Source organism: Tribolium castaneum, chromosome 9 (genome assembly GCF_031307605.1).
Source record: "Tribolium castaneum strain GA2 chromosome 9, icTriCast1.1, whole genome shotgun sequence".
NCBI classification, from domain to species: domain Eukaryota; kingdom Metazoa; phylum Arthropoda; class Insecta; order Coleoptera; family Tenebrionidae; genus Tribolium; species Tribolium castaneum.
Genome location: NC_087402.1, coordinates 11,250,645 through 11,270,249, shown reverse-complemented (window position 1 = coordinate 11,270,249; position 19,605 = coordinate 11,250,645). Strand labels below are relative to the sequence as shown.

The 19,605-nt window shown below is 30.9% G+C and overlaps 4 protein-coding genes across 5 annotated transcripts; all 4 read right to left on the bottom strand.

Annotated features, from left to right (window-relative positions):
* Positions 1–3,804: 3,804 nt before the first annotated feature.
* On the bottom strand, positions 3,805–4,724 carry Mt1 (methyltransferase 1). Its single transcript, NM_001134228.1, is given in 3 exon segments — positions 3,805–3,977; positions 4,026–4,312; positions 4,357–4,724. Coding segments are annotated over 3 exon segments (828 nt in total).
* Positions 4,725–5,165: 441 nt separating this feature from the next.
* LOC100142187 (methyltransferase 2) lies at positions 5,166–9,482 on the bottom strand. 2 transcript variants are annotated; one of them, XM_064358613.1, is made up of 4 exons: positions 9,259–9,482; positions 9,110–9,214; positions 5,464–5,750; positions 5,166–5,416 (listed from the first exon to the last, which is right to left on the bottom strand). In XM_064358613.1, exons 1-4 carry the CDS (start codon positions 9,357–9,359, stop codon positions 5,226–5,228), a joined length of 684 nt encoding a protein of 227 aa, XP_064214683.1. In that variant the 5' UTR covers positions 9,360–9,482; the 3' UTR covers positions 5,166–5,225.
* Positions 9,483–9,545: 63 nt separating this feature from the next.
* Positions 9,546–10,262, bottom strand: LOC100142391 (odorant binding protein 14). Its single transcript, XM_001813603.4, has 4 exons — positions 10,118–10,262; positions 9,900–10,073; positions 9,663–9,854; positions 9,546–9,612 (listed from the first exon to the last, which is right to left on the bottom strand). The coding sequence occupies exons 1-4, from the start codon at positions 10,169–10,171 to the stop codon at positions 9,580–9,582; spliced, it is 453 nt and encodes a 150-aa protein (XP_001813655.2). The 5' UTR covers positions 10,172–10,262; the 3' UTR covers positions 9,546–9,579.
* Positions 10,263–10,607: 345 nt separating this feature from the next.
* Positions 10,608–19,204, bottom strand: LOC662873 (transmembrane protein 62). Its single transcript, XM_008194635.3, has 9 exons — positions 18,861–19,204; positions 18,556–18,805; positions 18,042–18,501; positions 17,836–17,991; positions 15,224–15,494; positions 15,093–15,174; positions 14,799–15,046; positions 11,089–11,372; positions 10,608–11,042 (listed from the first exon to the last, which is right to left on the bottom strand). Exons 1-9 carry the CDS (start codon positions 19,032–19,034, stop codon positions 10,967–10,969), a joined length of 2,001 nt encoding a protein of 666 aa, XP_008192857.2. The 5' UTR covers positions 19,035–19,204; the 3' UTR covers positions 10,608–10,966.
* Between the last annotated feature and the right edge of the window lie 401 nt (positions 19,205–19,605).

The window sequence follows — 19,605 nt, the reverse complement described above, 5'->3', positions numbered from 1 at the left end:
TTTAATAGAAAGTACAAATAAATTTCAAATTTAACCCAATTCGGGGCCAGTCACAAGCTGCTCTTTTATTTTCATTCCGTCGGGTCAAATTTATTATCGTTAGAAACGAAAGCGAAAAGAATTACATAATGAAACGTTTATTTATTAAGTCATCCTTTTGTAGCATATGTCTTTCCCATTTCCACTGAATTTTCTGATTTTTTGGCTAGTTTGTGGAAGATTTACCAATTACCGACGTTTTTAGGTAAAAAATGTGATTCTAAAAAAATTGTCATTTTTTAAAGATAAGCTCAAAAATACTCGTAATTTTACAAAATGTCATCATTTTTGACATAATTTTTGAGTAAATTAAGTTTTGTGAACGAACAGTTTCTGAGCTAAAAGGTATCCAAATATCTAAAAATAGCGTTTTTTAGGCTAGTTTTATCATGTCAGAATTTGATTAATTTGAGGTTTTATAGTTTGCAAAATTTAGTAATTTGATGTTGGTTTTTAAATGGAAAAGAAAAAATTTCTTCAAGATTAAAAGTCGCAGTTTTTATTGTGGAAACCTAATTTTTGAATTTTTGTGTTTGCTCAAACTAAGACTTTAAGAAAACAATAATTCCTAATTTTTTTACAAAAATCTCGTCAAAAAGTAAACAAAATAATTCCGAATTTAAATTTACCTACAGAATACGAATGTTCCAAAATGCAGTTGTTAAACCAAATTTGTAGTTTTTAAATTAAAAAAAAAATGTTTGGTTAGTTTAAACTAATAAAATTCTCTGAATTTTATCGAAAGCTTAACTTAGAAACTGTGTTCGGAAATTGCAATTTAATGTTTTAGGGCCAATTTTAGAGATTAAACAATTTGCAAATAATGAAGTGTGAGCTTTTTACGATGAAAAAAAAATTTGCCTTTAAACAAAATATAGGTATTTCAAAATTGGAAGATTAGTACGTCCAAATTTTTATTATGTGAATTGTATTACATCCTTAAATTAACGCTGCAAAAAATTGAAAATTTCTGTATGTATTTCCTATAACTAATAAGTTTATTTTATTGACTTAAAATGGATTTTTCTTTTATATTAGCTATTTCAAAACTATAAAAACGCTAACGTCGCATTTTACCAAATTATTTTCTTAAATACGATTGATAAAATTGTAAAATAGTTATTAATGATTACGTCTCTCATTGAAACTATAAATTACATTACCTGTTATTTAAAATGCATGAATAATTTCTAACAGCAAATTTTGAGAGAAAATGCGACGTTGGCGTTTTTATATTTTTGAGACAGCTGATGGTTAATACTAGTGTTGTTGCTTATTTCATAAATATGAGTTAAATATGGTTACGATGGTACATTATTTGATTTAGTTATTTTTTATCTTACTCGATAGAATAAGGTGGCCATTTGGTGATTTTTTTATTCTATCGGTAAAAAAAATAACATTCTCAGTGTACCTATAAGAGAAAACGTTGTATTATACACGTAAAGAAAACTTGGCATCAACTGCCAACAGGCAGTCGTTTCAGAAACACATCACTCACACATTTTACTATTATTTAAAAGTAAACACAAATAAGATTAATCTATAGACTACGAATGTTCTACAATGTAATTTTGGAAAAAAATTAGTCTGTTTAAACTAATATTTTCAAGACCGCTTTAGAGAACATTTTAATTGCAATAAAATTTTTATTTGGGATTAACTTGACATGATATTTTGTCAATGCATTTAAATGGCAACTTAATGTAGCATTAGTTTAATTAGGAATTAAATAATTAAATAAATTATTGGTATTTACGCTTTATAAATTGTATTCGTTTATATCTACATCTAAATATATACATATATCTATTTATAAAATTTAATCAGATAGAAAAACCAGTTTGAGTCGACATCTGAAGGGTTTACCTCCAAAACGTGTTTAAGCGCTAGACAAATGCAAAAATAAAGCCATTTTCAATAAAAGAAATTAAAACAAGAAGATACAACAAATTATAGACTAAAAGTCTTAGAGTAACGATTAAGTACGATTTCTTCTAAAGAATTCTAAGATTTATTTATAATATGTGTTCTACTAGTTTTTTTACGAAAACCAAAACTGTTAATAAATGCTAAATAGATAAAATTTATCTTTGTTCATAACTTAAAAACTGTTATGAATTTTTCAATTTGCTCAACGCCAATTGATTCCTCAGATCATTTTACATGGTAATTGAATATTTTCTGAACATAACTCTTTTAGTTCGCCGTAATCAGAGTTTGAAAATTGAGATTTTTTTTCGAGAAGTCGCCTTAACGCTTATAAGCCATTTTTTAGCCGGTTCTAATAGTAGTTTTATTTTTCGAATAGTTCCCAATAGTCAGAACAGCTTAACTTGACTGGGGGCCCCTTGCAGTAAAAATGTTGGGGCTCTTATTTAGGTACTTTTTAAAACCTCCGTTGCATCCTTCACCGAATAATTATTTTTTTCGCTATAAATGCATTCTTTTATTTTAATACGAGAAGGTAATTTTTGTATACAGCATGATTCGAAAGCAATGTACAATCTCTCGGGTGCTGATAAAGGAATTAAAACTTCCTATGATGAAAAATTGTTTGAGCCTTTATTCACGCGATATAACTTTTCATGGTTCTATTTTCAAGTTAATTTTTTGATGCTTCATATCATATTTTTTTTACTTTAGTTAGCGGAAACGACAGCTCTTGCTCTTAAAAAAAACAACAATTAGTATCTAATGATTAAAAAACTTGTAAATTCAACAATAAATTAAATTCGACATCCTAGTAAACAAAAGAGCAACAATCGATACCGCTGCTAAGGAAAACAAATTAAAAGATAATTTTTTTTCAAAAAAAAAAAAACTGACTTCATTTTTATGCTTAAGTGAACGTTTTTATCACCATATGAGAGTTTATCTGACACTTTTGAATCACCCTGTATTATATAGCAATGCTCTTATACATGCAGTCTCTCGTTTTAGTAAGAAATGAGTTCTTTATTAATTTAGTAATATAATATGTCCTGAAGATTTCGACAGATTCGATAGTAACGCCTTTAAAGTGCGTCCAAAATACATAAATTACATTCAAAAATATAGTTTTTCATTGAAGCAAAAAATCTAAAATGATTGGTTTTCTCCGTAATTCTAATGGCCGACCTCTAACAGCCCAATCAAAATGCTTACAAATTATACAATAATCATTAATAACGTGATTTACGTTAGTTCATAAAAAATGAGTCTATTTTTGTTGCATCTCACATCTTCAAATTTTCTTTGAATTTTACTCCTCTTTAAGTAATGCTGGACCATCTGCAAGATGAAAAATACCAAAAATGGAGTAATGAGAGGAAACAAATAAGAAATATTGAATTAAAACTCTTTTATATTAATAAAAAAAGTTCAATTGAAGAATTCTCAAAAAAATGTTTAAAAATCAAAGCACATGCGCACGTAGGTACTTTTTCAATTTAACAATTGATATTTCCAGAAAATCCCACAAAGAAGACGGAAAATCGGTGGAAACTGTCTCAAGAAATTCAAAAATGCATAGGTATTTTGGCGTTTTTCTCGGAAACTATACGACTTAAAGCAAAAATAAAAAAGCATCAGAATGCGCTTTAAAAGTATCTATGTCCTCGTGAAAACCTTTCAGCCGACTCCAGTTACACAGTCATTTTTAATTTTTCCCTAAATAAATTCTTAACTCGAAAACTCTGTCTAAGACCAAAACGGTCTGTTCCAGCGAATTACTTTCATTCTATGGGTTGAAATAATTGCGTAACGATTCATTTATTTATTAAATCATGGTTTTGAAGCACAAACGACAAGAATTGTGTAGACAATTGCAATTTTCTCCCCGTCTTGAATCGTAACCGACTTGTGTCTCTTCACCTCTTTCATGTAGTCTTCGCGGTACAAATCGATCTCATTTTCGGAGAGATTTTTGATAAATGGATTGATCGACATTGCCCAATCTGCAAATTCAAATAATTCTAAAAGTAAAACACCAATTTTATACGTACCCCACCAATATGTAAAATTCGGAAAAACGTAACTCAAATGCTCAACGGTGCACAATTTGCTCTCAAAACCAGCATCCGTCACGAATTTTTCTAATTTAACTTCGGGATGCTCCAATTTGTGAAAAATCGACAAGTACTGATCAACATTTGACATAATTGGAGCCCATTTTTCCTTCAAAGAAGTCCTTTTGAGAAAATCAAAAAGTGGGCTATTTCCAACAATAGTAATAAAAGCTTGGCCTCCTGGTTTTAGCAAGTCGTAAATATTTTTCATCGTTTGGGGAAAGCTGAAAAAAATAAGACACTGAAGCTAAACAAACACAATCACTACCTTTCCTCCGGGACCCAATTGAGGCAATAAAACGAGAAAATATTGTCGAAGGATTGGTAATATTTCAAGGGGATTTTTTCGCAAGTGATGTCCATTTGGACAAAGTCAAGTTTCGGTAGATCCTGGCATTTTTTCTTAGCGTAATTTACCATGTTTTCGGCGATATCAAACCCGATCAATTTTTCCAAATCTTGGGGTAGTTTTGGGAATAAAATTTGTGATGTGAGGGTGCCATCAGCCGTCCCAATGTCCAGCACTTTGGCATTTTTTCCAAATTTGAGGTAGTTTGAATATTTTTTCAAAATGTAATCGGCGTCGCGTCTTTGCAAGTCACCGAAATCCGAGTAAAGTTCAGCGTTGTCGTTCATTTTAACAACTAAATCTTGCACAAACGCTTGCCTTGCTTTTAAATTCATTTTATGGGTTAATTAGATCCACGGGTTGATATTGTATTGTGAATCATTTTTAGACATTGATTATTAATAATTCGCACGTGCTAATATTCATGCACATTTTTATGAACGCACGAAAATGGAAAAGTCAAGAAAACAATAGAGCTAATTTAGTTTATGCATGATTTTTTCAGAATTTTCCTAGCCAAATTATCTTTTATTGTGAGTTAATTGAAACATGAAACAGGATGATTCAGCTAAATAGCAACACTTGTTTATGCCTTATTGATTCACCTTTAGTTTTAAAAATCACTTTATTGCTCATACACTTAAGTTATCTCGAGACTTTTTATTCGTTGTCTTGTCTGCAACATTTAATTCAAAAAATCAAAGCTAAATCAAATGAAACAAAACCGATAACGCCAAAATTTTTATTCACTCAATAAAGTTAAACAACTACGCTAAATGCAAATCAGTTTACACTTCCTCGGGCTTTGAGGCACAAGCCACAAGAGTGGTGTATGGCTTCCGAATTTTTTCTTCCCGATTTGAGACTTCGATAAAAACATTTTTGTGTTTCCTAAATTCGTTCAAATAGTCTTCTTGGTACGACTGCAGTTTATTTTCCGGAATTTTTTTATAAAATGGATTAATAGAAACCGCCCATTCTGCAAAATAATAAAGTAATTTAGGCCAAATTTGAATACTGACACACCCCAAAAGTGCGCTAAATTCTCAAATGTGTAACATTTCTCTTCCAGCGTGCATAAATGACAATCAAAACCTGCACTTTTCAGGAAATTGTTCAGTTTCGGTTGTGGTTGGTCGATGAAGTGATAGAGCGATACCGTTTCTCTCACATTTTTCACAAATGGGGCCCACTTTTCAGACTGGGACATGGTTTCATAAACGTCGAAAACTTGGCTGGTTGAAATAATCACTAGAAAAATGTAACCGCCGGGTTTTAGCATTTTGTACAAATTTTTGAGTGCTTGAGGATGTCTGCAATTAGGTACTACATGAAGTAAACGACGTTTTAATCCCTAGTTGCACACTTATATAACCGAGATATATTTTTCCAATATAACCGCACGCTCCCAGATGTGACGCTTTTTTAAGCTAACTCTTATATAACCACCTTAACTAACCGTTATCTACGCGCGGTTATATAACTGCTTTTATATCGCGGTTATGTACCGTTATTTAGCCTTTTTCTACGCGTGGTTAAATTGCAGTTATATTTCCTTAGCTAACCATTAAACGCGCGTGGTTATATTGCAGTTAAATAACTGCCCTATGTAGCAGTTATGTTTCGTGATCTAACCTCTATATTGCGCTTATACAGTGAAAATTTTATTTTGCTGATTGGCGTTTCTATGGAACTGTTTGCAATGCATTAACGTGGATTTTCTAAAACTGAATGTAAGCCAATACAATTAATAGTTTTATGTGTGTTATGTAATGTTCAGCAAAATAAACTCTTTACCACATAATATAGAAGATCTAAGAAGTCTAGTAATGCATTGATATGAATTTTTTAGAATCAAACATACGAGTAATAGTGTTATATGTGTGTTGCGCCATATTCAGTAAAATAAAAACCTCAGTGTATATTATTCTTAAATAATTTTTTGTATAATTTTGCCTAAGATTTATTAAAAAAAAAACATAGTTCGTATTATTTTTTAAACCGAATAAGGTTATAACGGACGGGACAAAAATCTTATGTATGAAAATAATTCAAAACAAAATTATTCGGGCAGGTTTTAATTATTAAAAACTTTAAAAATATCAAAATTATAAGTTACTAACAAGTGTTAATGAAAAATAGGTGTGTTGTTAACTGGAAATGAAGTGTAAGTTTCATATTTGGAGACAAAGGAGCGTAAGTCATAACATTCCTTTGCTTTAAGCGCTGTTGTTTTTAAGTCAGTAACTCAAAACTAATGGATTCTTGAAAAAACATTATTAAAATATACTAGAAAGCCACAAAACCCAAACTAATAACTACCTTTTAAATGTTCGTGATTGTTGTATAGATCTTGAAATTCAAATCCGTTTCTTGCTTAGAAAACGCTTGTTTTGCAAAATTTATCATTTTTATTAACATGCAGAAAATTAGCTGGGTATTTCAAAGTGTAGACAAATTACAGTTATCAGAAACTATAGTATACCATTATACGAGTTTTATAACACGTTCTATTGTGGCACTCCTTCGCCGTGCTCCAAAACCATTCGTGCTACAATTAAGTCTTATAGAACGAGCGTAATATACTATTTTTTCTACTTTCTATCTTGGTTTTGTTTTTGTTTAACTAAACAAGTTAAACTTAACTTGCCAAACTCTGTTCAAACTATTTCCTCTTAATTTTGTTAATTATTTGGGCTTTATCAATAAATGACTTGACCCTGTTAACAGATCACACATTAAATTACAGTAATGAGTAATGACTGATGAGACCCAGCCCAGCACTGTGAATACAATTTATAAAAATTTACAAAAGTTCTCTTTGTGAAGCTATTTTCAGTTTCACAATGAAAAATTTATGAAACTAAAGTAAAAAAAAAATTTAAAAACGTACGACTGTTCACTGTTTTCTTCATTTTAAAAATGTGATTCTAAATGCACAAAGTATTTAAATGTCGCCACTGTTACCTGAATATCATTGTGAGTTGAATGTGTTTTCGGTTCGGTGAAAGTTCTTATTGTATTAGCTGTTTCAAAATTATAAAAACGCCAACGTCGCATTTCCTTTAAAAGTTAGCTGTTATACATTATTCATGCACTTAAAAAAAATAATAGCTAATGTAATTTACACTTTCAATAAGAGATCTAACCATTAATAACTATTTTACAATTTTATCAATCTTATTAAAAAAAAATAATTTGGTAAAATACGACGTTGGCGTTTTTTAGTTTTGAAACAGCTTATAGATGCATTTGCAAAGTTGAATTGTGTTTGTATTGGACTTAATAGTTTTTTCCTTTACCTGCTTCAATACTTTCTAAAATTTATTTTAACCTATCTTCTTACTTTTACACAAATTCTCCGAACCCATCTTAACATTGTAGGATTAAAAGCTCGTTGACAGTTAGAAAGTGAGACAAATTTATGCTCGTAATAATATAATTTGGTTTTCACGATTTCATTATCTTCAGGTTCAACACTTAAATACATTTAGACAAGTTTCTTTAGTTTTCAATTATAAGTATAAACAAATTTGTACTCTACTTACATGACAAACAATAAGATATTTTTTTAAGTTGTAACGTAATTTTTATTTTTTTTTAAAGACAGCCGACATTTATTTTGTTTTAAATACTATTAGCTGTTTCAAAACTATGTAAAAGCTAAAGGCGCATTTTGAATCATTTTTGTAAATAAGGTTGATAAAAATGTAAAATACTTATTAATGGTTAGATCTCTTATGGAAACTATAAATTACATTAGCTATTAATTTTTTGAAGTGCATACATAATTTTAAGAGAAAATGCGACATTGGCGATTACATAGTTTTGAAACAACTAAGACACATCTTTATCTTCTGATAATTAAAAAAAAATAAATAAAAATGAAATTTCAAATTAAAAAAGTTGTTTATAAAAATATCGACAATTGAATACAACAGGCTTTATTTTTTTGTTCTTGTTATTTTATAAAAGGCAATTGTTTTTTTATATGTTTTTTAAATAATTAGCATGAATATGAAACCTAAACACAAAAAAAAATTAAAAAAACAATCACCCCTTACAAAATACAGCGTCTATTTGTATAAAACTTTCAATGACTTTTTTTACTTATTTGTTTTTTCTTCTTTTTTTAATTTTTCTTTGCATTGTTTTTTTTTAATTTTTTTGTACAAACCAGAAGAAACGATGTGTATACTTACTGTCTGTTAGCTGTTTCAAAACTGTAAAAACGCCAACTTCGTATTTTACCAAATTATTTTTTAAAATATTAAAATAGTAAAATAGTTATCAATGGTTAGACCTCTCATTAAAAGTATAAATTACATAAGCTATTATCGAAGTACATGAATAATTTTTAAAAGCTAATTTTGAGAGAAAATGCGACGTTGGCGTTTTTAAAGTTTTGAAACAGCTAATAAAACGTAATCAAAAATATCGTGACATTAAAAAAATTAAAAATGACGTCATTACTCAAAAACGAATGGCGTCATAAATGTCACCACGGTGTCAAAATATAGCATTTAAAAAAATAAAATCGACCTGTTCCCCCGTTCGAAGATTTAAAAAAATGACTAATAACAAAGATATGAATTTTGTGCGTTAGTTTTGGTTCAATCTGTATAACCGCAATATAACACAGTCAAATTTTGCTACTAGGGATAGTACTCACTTGTGTTCAGCAATCCAATTAAAGCAATAAAACGAGAAAATGTTGTCGAAATATTCGTAAAATTTCTCGGGAATTTGTTCCGAAGTGATATCGAATTGGACGAAACTAAATTTTGGATTTGTTTTAAACTTTTCTCTGGCGTAAGTTACCATTTTTGGGGAGATGTCCATTCCGATAATTTCGTCAAAATCTGGTGGCAAATTTGGCACAAGAATTTCGGAAGTGAGACCACCATCAGCACACCCAACATCTAACACTTTTATTTTATCTTTGAAACGAACAAGTTTTATGTATTTTTGCAAAGTTTCAGCGATGCCTTGTTTTTGCAACTGGCCGACGCTTGAATAAAGTTTCGCGTTGTCGTTCATTGCTTGTTATGACCGATTTCAATTCGGACGAATTTATATAAAGGAAGGGGACAGGAAGAGTGAACAACTTGTTTGTCGATTATTTGTTTATTTCGAACATTATTATTCGATCACCAACAAATCGTCTAGACCCAGCTACAATCAACACAACGTATTTTTGTTTCGTATTTTTATTGAACACTCACCGATTTGCTTTCACGGATGGCACACTCAGCCAAATTGGAGGCATAAATGCAAGAATCGTCATCACGTTCAGCTGAATCGAAACAAGTGTTAAAGATTTTCACAACCTTGTCGTAAATATCCTGGCTGTGGTCCTTGATCGGTTCTAATAACGAAATCGCGGCCACTTTATTCAAAGATCCATCCTCGTTTTGCTTAAATATTTCGGTTAAATTAAACCAAACAAAATCAAGACTTACGATTTGGAAATGTTTGTGGAAGCAAAAAATCATGCATTTGCCCTCATGCGAGTCGGGAATTTTATGTTCCAACAATGTTTTAATATCATCTTTAGTTGCTTGGGTCTCGGCAATGCAATCTTCACTCACTTTTTTGATTTTTTGCAAAAATTGCATTAAAAATTCCTTGTCTAACTAAATTTCTAATTAACTCAAGTTATTTCCTGGCTAAAACTTACTTCACCGCTACAGGCGACAAGCGCACACACTAGAAGAAAAAGTACCGAATTCATTTTGATGCAAGTGAAGATGGCTCGAGAATTATATATTTTCTCGTTGAAGGTCGAGACCAATTAAGTAAAAAATGATAATTTAGTGATGATATTCGCCAAATGACAGTTTTTGCTTCCTGAATTAGATTCAACCATCTCTTGTGATTTAATTTAATTGCCCATAATTGTAGTGCCAGGAAACCAAACCATAAACAATACGTATTAATTGCAGGTGTTACATAAACACAGAATTTTTTGATTTAAAAATCGTTATAAATTTTGAAGCAATTCTAGAACGGTTTGTTGTCGATAATGCAAATTAATTAAGAAACAGACGTACACTCGTTGTTTGCAGTGCTATTGTTATGCTAAATATTTCGAAGTTCTTTAAATAAGTAAAGAAAATTTTAAACAATAGCCAGATTGTTTATTGGGAAAGGTGCTTAAAACGCAATGGTAACTGCTGCAATATTTATTTATTGATTGACGTCGAAAGTACAATATTGCATTTAGAATTCTTGATCGATAACACAAACTAGAGGGATAAAGATATATAAAAATAGGTTTCACCTTGTTAAGAATGTGGGAATGGAAGAAAAAAATTAACTACAATTATAATACTAACAAAAACTATCACATGAGCCGTATTAACGTCTAACAATAATATTGCAAAGTCTCACAGTAATTTATTGAAAGCACAAATAGATCGATAAATATATTTGGTATAATTTCTTGTATGGCCCTGTCGTAACCTAAACTGAGGAAATGATTTGTTCAACATTGAATATCAGTACATTTAGGAAAAGACACATCGAATTACTGCTTGATATCGAGGACATTGCTGTCGCTGTGATCTCTCGCTGGTACAATTTGCAACAAGTTTGCAGCTTTCCTGTGATTAAAAATTAAAAAAAAATTATTAAAAAAACACTTCTTACCTTGTACACCCCTCTGGTAGATAGATGGCATTGTACCATAGAACTGCAGCCAAAAACAAAGACCACGTCCTCAAAGGCCCCAAAATAAAGGCCAAAGTCCCATAAGCCAACCAGAACAAGTACGCCATCTGTACTTGAATCCCGAATATCAGCAAAAAGGGCAAATGTAACCCAATGTGGCCACAAATTGTTTTCTTTTTTTGTGCATTTATCACTTTATATTGGATACTGTGATCCACTCCATGGGCCAGAATAAACGTTAAAGGTATTTGGAATGTAACCAACTGGAAAAAAATACGATACAAGCTACGTACCGGCGAGTGGACAAACAAACAAACACAAAATCCGGTACAAATCAAATGCACAGTAAAAATAATAAATGTACTGTAAATATTTCATTACAAAACCGATCAAACTAAATAACATTTTATTTTAAGTAAATGTCAGTAAATGGGAAAGTTAAAACTAGCATTCGTTACATTTTAGGTTTCATCTCCTTACCGCTAGCTACCCTTACATTAAATTTTATAATCTCACCTACCAATTTTTAAAATGTGGATATTTGTTTTTCAGTTAGAGGTGAATTATTTTTGAAATGTAAAATTTTAGTAATCTTCGATTTTAAGCCAATTTAATTTATATATATTCGAGTTACAAGAGATAAAAAGCGAACATTAATACATTTTTTTTACTTTGGTGTCACAAAATATTCATTAGCTTTGTTCGTGCTAGCGGTCCTGAACTAGTTCAGGCATCAATCGCATGCGCAGTTCATTTGATAGCGTTCGCGGTGAAAAAAATACCGGACTTTTAGTAACAGTCCGGCGATCGCGGTAGAAAATCTTTTGTCCCGGATCAATTCAAAACCAGTCCAAAGCATCCTCGGACTCGACGTAGGATTTTTAGTTCTAGACTTGCGCAGTTGACGAAAGCGGTTTTGTCTGTTACTGTCGTGTCTTTAGAGCTTTTTTTTTATTTATAAAATAAATTATTTTTGTCGAAGTTATTTCTTGGGAAATTTATGCTGGTGGGATGTATTCAGTTACAGGAATAAGAAATAAAACAAAATTGTCTTGCTTTGCTACCACTATTATTGACATGTCCGTTTCAATTTTTAAACTTTTTAAATTATGTAATTAATATTGCTTTAAGTCCTGATGATGTTCGAATTAGAACGAAACTAGTCGACCAAAGCAATTTTGTTTTATTTCTTGTCCCTGTAACTGGATGCATCTCACCATCTCATAAAATGACGTTTATAAATTTGAAAATGGTTTGTTTTCTACAATTTATAACTTTTCATATCAAGGTTTTTTGGATAACTCATTTCTGACTTGGGGATAAGTTTGGATGGCTTATTAGTTTTTAAACATTTACTGTGCACTTAACGATAAATTATCGTTCGCGGTGGACGAAAATCCGTAGCTGATCCTGAACCGCACATGCGCTTTACATGGACTAGTTCAGAATTAGTTCCAAAAATCGTCCGCAAACAAAGATATTGTGAAACTGAAAGTAGTTTCACAAAGAGTACTTTTGTGCAACTCCTTTTAGTACATTTTTAGGAGTTGTATTGGCAGTACTGGGCTGGGTGTCATCATTAGTCATCTGTGTAATCTAGTGTCAATATCGTAAAGTCATTTATTGATAAAGCCCGAATAATTAACAAAATTAAGAATTAATTAAGTTAAACTAAACAAAAACAAACAACAAAAATAGAAAGTAGAAAAAATAGTATATTACACTCGTTTTATAACACTTACTTGTGGCACTCATTCTATTAGAGCACCCCTTCGTCGTGCTCCAAAACTATTCGTGCCACAATAGAACGTCTTATAAAACTCGTATAATTAATATATTATAAGGTTTCATCTCCTTATCGCCAGTTACACTTACTTTAAAATGTAATGTCAAGTGGCGTGTTGCTATTGCGCACTGAATACTGAACATTTATTATTTTTACAGTGCAAATTGAAATTTGCTACAGTGAATATATGATTTTTTTATTGAGATACTTTATACTGAACAAATTTTAATAAAACACTCTGCAGGCTTTACTTAATAAAATTTTTTACGGTGGAAAAATTTGTTAAACAGCATCATTCATCATTTTCTGCTGCTTAAAATCAAACTGATTACTGATCGCTTTATTACTACTCAATAAAATCTAGGGTAAACGAGGACAAGTGCAACCCATAGTTAGTATTTTAAATACAGAATAACCTAGCGAGTTGGAAAAAATACTTTACTTTCAGAAATGAATTACAATACAAATTTATGGTTTTTTTAATTGAAATGTCTTAATCTCGAAAACATCCTGTATATTTGAAAATAATTGTATGTAAGCCAGGGGGTTAGTAACTACGGCTTAGAAAAAAAAACATCTTTTCTAACATTTAAAGATGAATAATGGACTTTACCTACCCGCTGAGACACCCTTATAAATTCTAAATCAGAAAAAAATTTGTACAGATTTTTTGAAAGTGACCATCCTGGGACAAGTGTGATAAATAAATACAAACATATTACAATATAACGTTAATGGGGCAAGTGTGAAAATTCATTTTATTTTATGTTTTACTGTGTTTGCTACAAACCAATAAAATAAATAAAAAAAAAGTTATGAACTTGTGTATTAAAATAAGGAAACATTAATATTACTTAAAAACATATTCAACTGACTGCGTTTTTATACTAAGAAATTAAGATTTTTTATCTTCCTACTTTTTTTCTTCTTTTATTGGTAGGAGTGTTGTCCTTCCTAGAGTTTTAATGCCTCTTTTTCCAGTTAAATCGGAAAACAAAGTAGTTTTTGTAATCTTAAATATTTTATGTGCTTCATATTATAAAGTCATAATTTCAGCTTTAACTAGCGAAATTGCTTAATATAGAAAACATCCTTATCATAATTTGCTCTATTAGTTCTTCGTTTGTAATTACGTACTATCTAAGAAACAAGTAAGTTCACACGCGATTGGATAACACTTTACCTATAAACTTCTAAAAAGTTGAAGCAAAAACGGTCATTGTTAATGTATTAAACTACAGACTGATCCAGAAATACTGAGTCTGTTGGCAACACATTTGAAAGTATTTGTGCTCGTAATTTGCAACACTGTAACCGAATACGATTTCTCTTGACAATTATTTAACGTATAACCCCACAAGAATGTTAAATTGTTGTTAACTGGAAGAGTACTCCATTGGTATCCTTAAAAATTTAAGTCCAGTGTTGCCAACAGACTCAGTATTTCTGGATCAGTCTGTATTTAGTAATATATTGATTGAAAAAAAAATAGGGATATTGGTATTTTAATATAGTAATCTGCATTTTAAAAGTATTCGCATGAGTGAAAATTTTGACGTTAATACATTTTTAACTATAGCACAACCTAACTTTCAGAAGTTTCAAATTAATATTAAACTAATCCAGTTTGTTCGATAGATAGTAACAGTTTTACACTTACTCCATGTTCACCCTTTCCCGAGTTTACATTACAACCAATTTTTTATACTATTTCTTCTACTTTGCGCTTTTTTTGCTGTTTTTAAAGAAGAATGTATGTACTTTTGCGTCAGTTGGTAAAGCTAGCTGCTACAAGTGTTTTCTATCATCTACTTTTTTTTTAATTCTATTCTCAAAAAAAAATCCGCCCAACACTAAACAGAATAGAAAAATCGGGTTTGGAGAAGTTTGCGGGACCAATTACCTGGATAAATCCATAAGCGTAAGTGAAAGAACCGGGTAAGTAGGAGCCATTGACGAAAATACCCCATGCAAAAATCACCCCCACATGGTCCTCCACCAAGTATCCCACCGACCATGGTCCGAAGGACAGGTAAAGAGGGTATAAAAATATAGGCCAAAAAATCCGATCAACGGTTGAGAGCACCCAGAATTTACGCAACCACATCCGACAAAAAGAGCCTCTGAGGCGCGGAGGAGTTAATTTTTTGTCTTAAATTAGCAATTAGTAAAAAGCGAAATAATTAAACATAATTACCTTCCGCCATTCTGTGGAGAAGTCGAAATACGATTAAGGGTAATATGCACGTAATTAACGTCACAACGAACATCAATCGAAACTAAAAATTATTATTTTTTTAAATTATTATTATTTGGGAAATTACGTACGATGGTGCTAGCATCAGTCATTAAAGCTATTCGAGACAAAAGACTAAATGATAGACGAGTATCGTCCAGTGCGAAGGGTTGTGAGTAAAACTTTTCCCTTCCGTGAGAGTCTTTAATTAATAATTCCATGGTGTGGAGCCCTGAAAGGTATTTCTTGGGGTTCCACTTCAGTACGTATAGAGGACCCTCTACACGGTACAGGTCCATCCATTTACCATCGTTTATACGTATTTTTACAGACGTTATCTCTCCTAACGAAAACGCTAACACTCTGAAAGTAATTATTATTAATTCCAGAAATATTTCTAAATTCTCAAATAACTAAAAAGTTATTTATTTTTTAAATAATTTTCAATTTGTTTGCGACATAATGAAAATTATGATTTTTTCACTTGTTTTGTAGAGATCTCGTTTAAAACGAGGCAAATTGAAACAAACTGAAATAACATCAATATTGATTTAATTTCGCGATTTTTGGTCAATTTTAGCAACATCTGGTGGAAAAAAAGCTCGAAAAAAAAACATCAATTTCTGTCTACCTAGTTGATGAAATGATAAGACGTTGTAAAAACGAAAAAATATATTCAGTGTAAAACACGAAACAAATAATTTTATATCATAATACATAGTTTTAAGTTATAAAATACACCTTTTTGCTAATTGTTGGTATCTCAGGTTTTCCCATTTTATGTATAACTCAGTCCGTTTGTTCTGATAGTTAAAATTTTAACTAATAAGTACGGTTTTGGTTGAAAGGTTGAGAAACGTGTTATAAGTAAGTCTTGAAAACGGCCACTTTCGATTCAATTTGATATTTTTGAAAGAATTTTAGCCAAATTTCATGACAAAAACATGTTTTTAGCTCAAAAACCTGCTTAAACTATCGAGAATTGTAAAAAAAAACAGAATTTGCGATAAAAGTATAGAATTTTTTGTCAATTTGATTATTCTACGTAAATTACTGATTCTTTTTTTCAATTTTGTTGCAAACTCTCATAATCAAGGTGCTCTAAAAAGCCAAGATAACACAAGTTCCTATTCAAATGTTAAAACTCTGTAAAAATACAAAAATGTTACATTAGATACGTATTTAAATTAGTGATTTAGTCTCGTAAAAAAATTGATTTTTTAGCTGTTAGAAGCAAAACTTCAGACAATACATAAGAACGTTCTTAATTTAAAGTAATTCAGTTATGCTTCAGAAAATTTTAGCAAAATTTCATAAAAAAAGAAAGTTTTATTTCAAAAATACATTATTTTAGGCCAAATTTAATGTTTTTTCGACCAGTTACGTGTTAATATTATTTATTTAAATAATATAAAAATTATTTTCAAAAACTTTGGTAAGACAATTTATTTTTGAGATACAATATTATGAATATATCACTATAATTTGGTTACATTTTGCTGTAGAAACAATTTATATCAAAAACAAGGTAAATCTACCGAAAAAAACGAAAATAAGATAAATTTTGATCTAATATGGGAATTTTTTGAATGGTTTTACCAAAATCGTCTTAAAAAAAACCTGGGTAAACGCTTGAAAAAGGACAAACAACATTATTTTTCATCATATTGGCTTGTTTAATCGATATTTCACACTGAAAACATGCTGAAGCGCCCAAAGAAAACACCAATTCTAATCTATTTTTGTAAAAAATTAAGTTTTTAGCTCAAAATATATCAATGCCTTTGAAAAATGTATTTAGATCTAATTTGGTAATTTTTCAAATTCGCTGTGTAATGTGTTTTAAGTTCCAAAACGTTCTTAACTACTTGAAATAAAAGACAAAATAAAATTATTGTCAAGTCAATTTGGTAATGTGCACAGAAATCAATGTTTCCTTTTAAATTCTTTATTCTTTTCTTTATGCAATAATATTTTTTTATAATTCTTCTACCCTGCCCTATAATTGGAATTAAAAATTTGAAACATTAATTAATCGAAATATTCTGATTTCTAGTGTAACTCTAAAACAATAGTTATTAAACGATGTTTTGATTAAAAAATTCTTAATAAAATTATTGCTACCACAAACACCGAAATTACGTTTATTAGAATTTTTTATTCTTTCTAATTAATCTTTAGAGCTACGGATTTTTACACAAAAAACATTTAAGATCGCTTGTTCTCAAATGAAAATGATACAGGAAATAATTTTTTGTAGTCATTTAATATTAATTAACTTTAATTATAAGGAATTGTAGAAAAATCTGAAAAAAATTCACGTGCAGAGAAAAAGTCTTTGAGATAGCGTTAAAAATATTTCTCAGTATATTAAAAAAAAATCTTTGTCACTAGATTAGTAAAATAAGAAGAAATTAGAAAAGCCTCGTTTTTACTATATTATATAGAAAATTATAAGAAATGAAAGTAATTAATTTTTGTTTTTTGTTTCAAGTCTCAATTCTCTTACAAAAATCGGAGATACCGAATGTATAAGTTAAATATTGCAAAGGAAAATCATATGGTTGAAAGCAAAAATAACAATTATCAATAAAACGTAGTTATTTAAGTAGCTACTTATTTTTTATCAAAAGGATTTTACCGATCAAACAAATGTAAACGCAAGGCCAAATGACGCCAAAGCATTTTTTCTAGTAAAACAAACCTGATATGAGTGGACTTTCTAATATTGTCAAGATTCTCTTTCGCCGAGTTGATAAACTGTGCATGTTTGGGGTTAGTTATAAGCCCCACAGGCCACTCTCCATGCGCGACGTCCACGAAAGACAACATTCCGTGATCAATAGCCAACAAACGAAACCTACAAACCCCCAATTAAAAAAAAAACAAAACTTGGACCCCACTCCCTACACTCGGTTGTCTTTCCAGTCCCCAAGTTCCAACTCCAAAAAGCCCGACTTTTGCAAAGTGTACATTTTAGGCACCAGACCCCCAAGTTTGTGCAAATGTCCACAAACATAAACCAAACCTTTCGGGTCTTTCCGGATTAAATTTCGAACACCCTCGCTCCCTGTACTCAAAATGCAAGAAGTCGGAAAATGACCAAACCAAATCGTGTAATTACTGCCCGAAATTTTCGTTCTTTCGATCAGTTTGTTGATGTGGTCGATTTCGGTTTGGTCGAGTTTTCCGATGAAGTTGAAAGGGCGTCTAGGGCCTGGGTCCAAGCAGGCGTCGATCCCTATAAAGGAGTATAAATCGGAGCCCTTTGAAAGTTGGTAAATGTAGGAGCGAGGGTGCTGGCGCCCTTGAATTGAGTAATTTAAATAGTAGTTTTGTTTAGAGTCAGCTTCTGCTACGTTAAAATTATCTGGAATTTCATAAGTGAGGTTAGATTTCGCCACAGCCTACTCCACTATAATACCGTGATTTCCTCTAATATCAAGCCAAACAGTTTTTTCTCTGACTCGGCATTCGTTGAGTACATTTCTGTAATATTGCCACTCTTTTTCCAATTGTTGCGAGCCAATGTGGTCGGCTGTTTTGGCATCGGTTAAATCACCAGAAGCCAACACCACAGGAGGCTTAATTACGTCAACAGTTCGAAAGCAAAAATCCTTCAAATCCGTTACGCGAAACGGGTCTTGAAAAACACTAATGTGTATGTCAGAAATCTAAAAAAGAAACACGTAAATCAAATAAACAAAGCCTTACACAACACTCCATTACTTGTAAAAACCAAATTAGGTGATCGCTACTGTCCGCCACTTTCAGATATTCATCCTTCATTGATAAGTTAACTTTCGTCCCATCAGTGCTTAACAAATTTACAACATTTGCAAGAAAAATTGAGATGAGTAGCATCGAGACTAAAATAATGATTGTGCCCTTGGATATCCTCATGATTTTTGATTGTTATAGTAAAACCGCACCGTCTGTTCTTGACTATTCATCGCTTGGTTGTGTGACAATACACCGGCTTATTCAAGAATTTATTGCACAATGAATTTAAAAATTTCCAATCATCACAACCACTTTGACAAATGTCAAGTGTCATTTCTTTTGACATTTGAGAGAGCCAACTTGCGGTGGCAGCCACCAGGTGTCACGCAAGTATTTATTTCGATTTCGAGCCAATCAATTTAAAAGCCACACCAATTATTCCTAATAAACGAAATTAAACAAAGAGATAGTATGTTAAAATTAATTAAATTAATTATTCCTGAAAACCCAGTTACAGTTTCGTGTGATGAAACATTTTATAGTTTTCATAGCTCTTTTAGTTTTACCGTAGACGACTTTTGATATTTTTTTCGAGATATTGCCTTGAACTTGCCGTTTTGTAAATTCTAATGGTACCTGATTTTTTTTACTATTGCTCCAACACTTTTGCCGTAATCGACACCAAAAAAGCCAAAAAAGTGAAAATGTCAACATATTCGTTGTTTTTTTTTTAAATAAAAGACTTAAAACT

Bases quoted from the DNA above. Each gene is read 5' to 3' on its own strand.
- LOC100142187 (XM_064358613.1), bottom strand. From the start codon at position 9,359: ATGTTGGGTGTGCTGATGGTGGTCTCACTTCCGAAATTCTTGTGCCAA. The intron at 9,215-9,258 runs GTAACTTACGCC...TCCAAAATTTAG, and splicing joins TGGACATCTCCCCAAAAATG to TTTCGTCCAATTCGATATCA. The intron at 5,751-9,109 runs GTGAGTACTATC...ACCTAATTGCAG, and splicing joins AATTGGATTGCTGAACACAA to ACATCCTCAAGCACTCAAAA.
- LOC100142391 (XM_001813603.4), bottom strand. From the start codon at position 10,171: ATGAATTCGGTACTTTTTCTTCTAGTGTGTGCGCTTGTCGCCTGTAGC. The intron at 10,074-10,117 runs GTAAGTTTTAGC...TTAGAAATTTAG, and splicing joins TTGTCGCCTGTAGCGGTGAA to TTAGACAAGGAATTTTTAAT. The intron at 9,613-9,662 runs GTGAGTGTTCAA...TGTTGATTGTAG, and splicing joins CCATCCGTGAAAGCAAATCG to CTGGGTCTAGACGATTTGTT.
- LOC662873 (XM_008194635.3), bottom strand. From the start codon at position 19,034: ATGAGGATATCCAAGGGCACAATCATTATTTTAGTCTCGATGCTACTC. The intron at 15,495-17,835 runs GTTTGTTTTACT...AATTACTTTCAG, and splicing joins AGAAAGTCCACTCATATCAG to AGTGTTAGCGTTTTCGTTAG. The intron at 11,043-11,088 runs GTAAGAAGTGTT...TTTTAATCACAG, and splicing joins CTACCAGAGGGGTGTACAAG to GAAAGCTGCAAACTTGTTGC.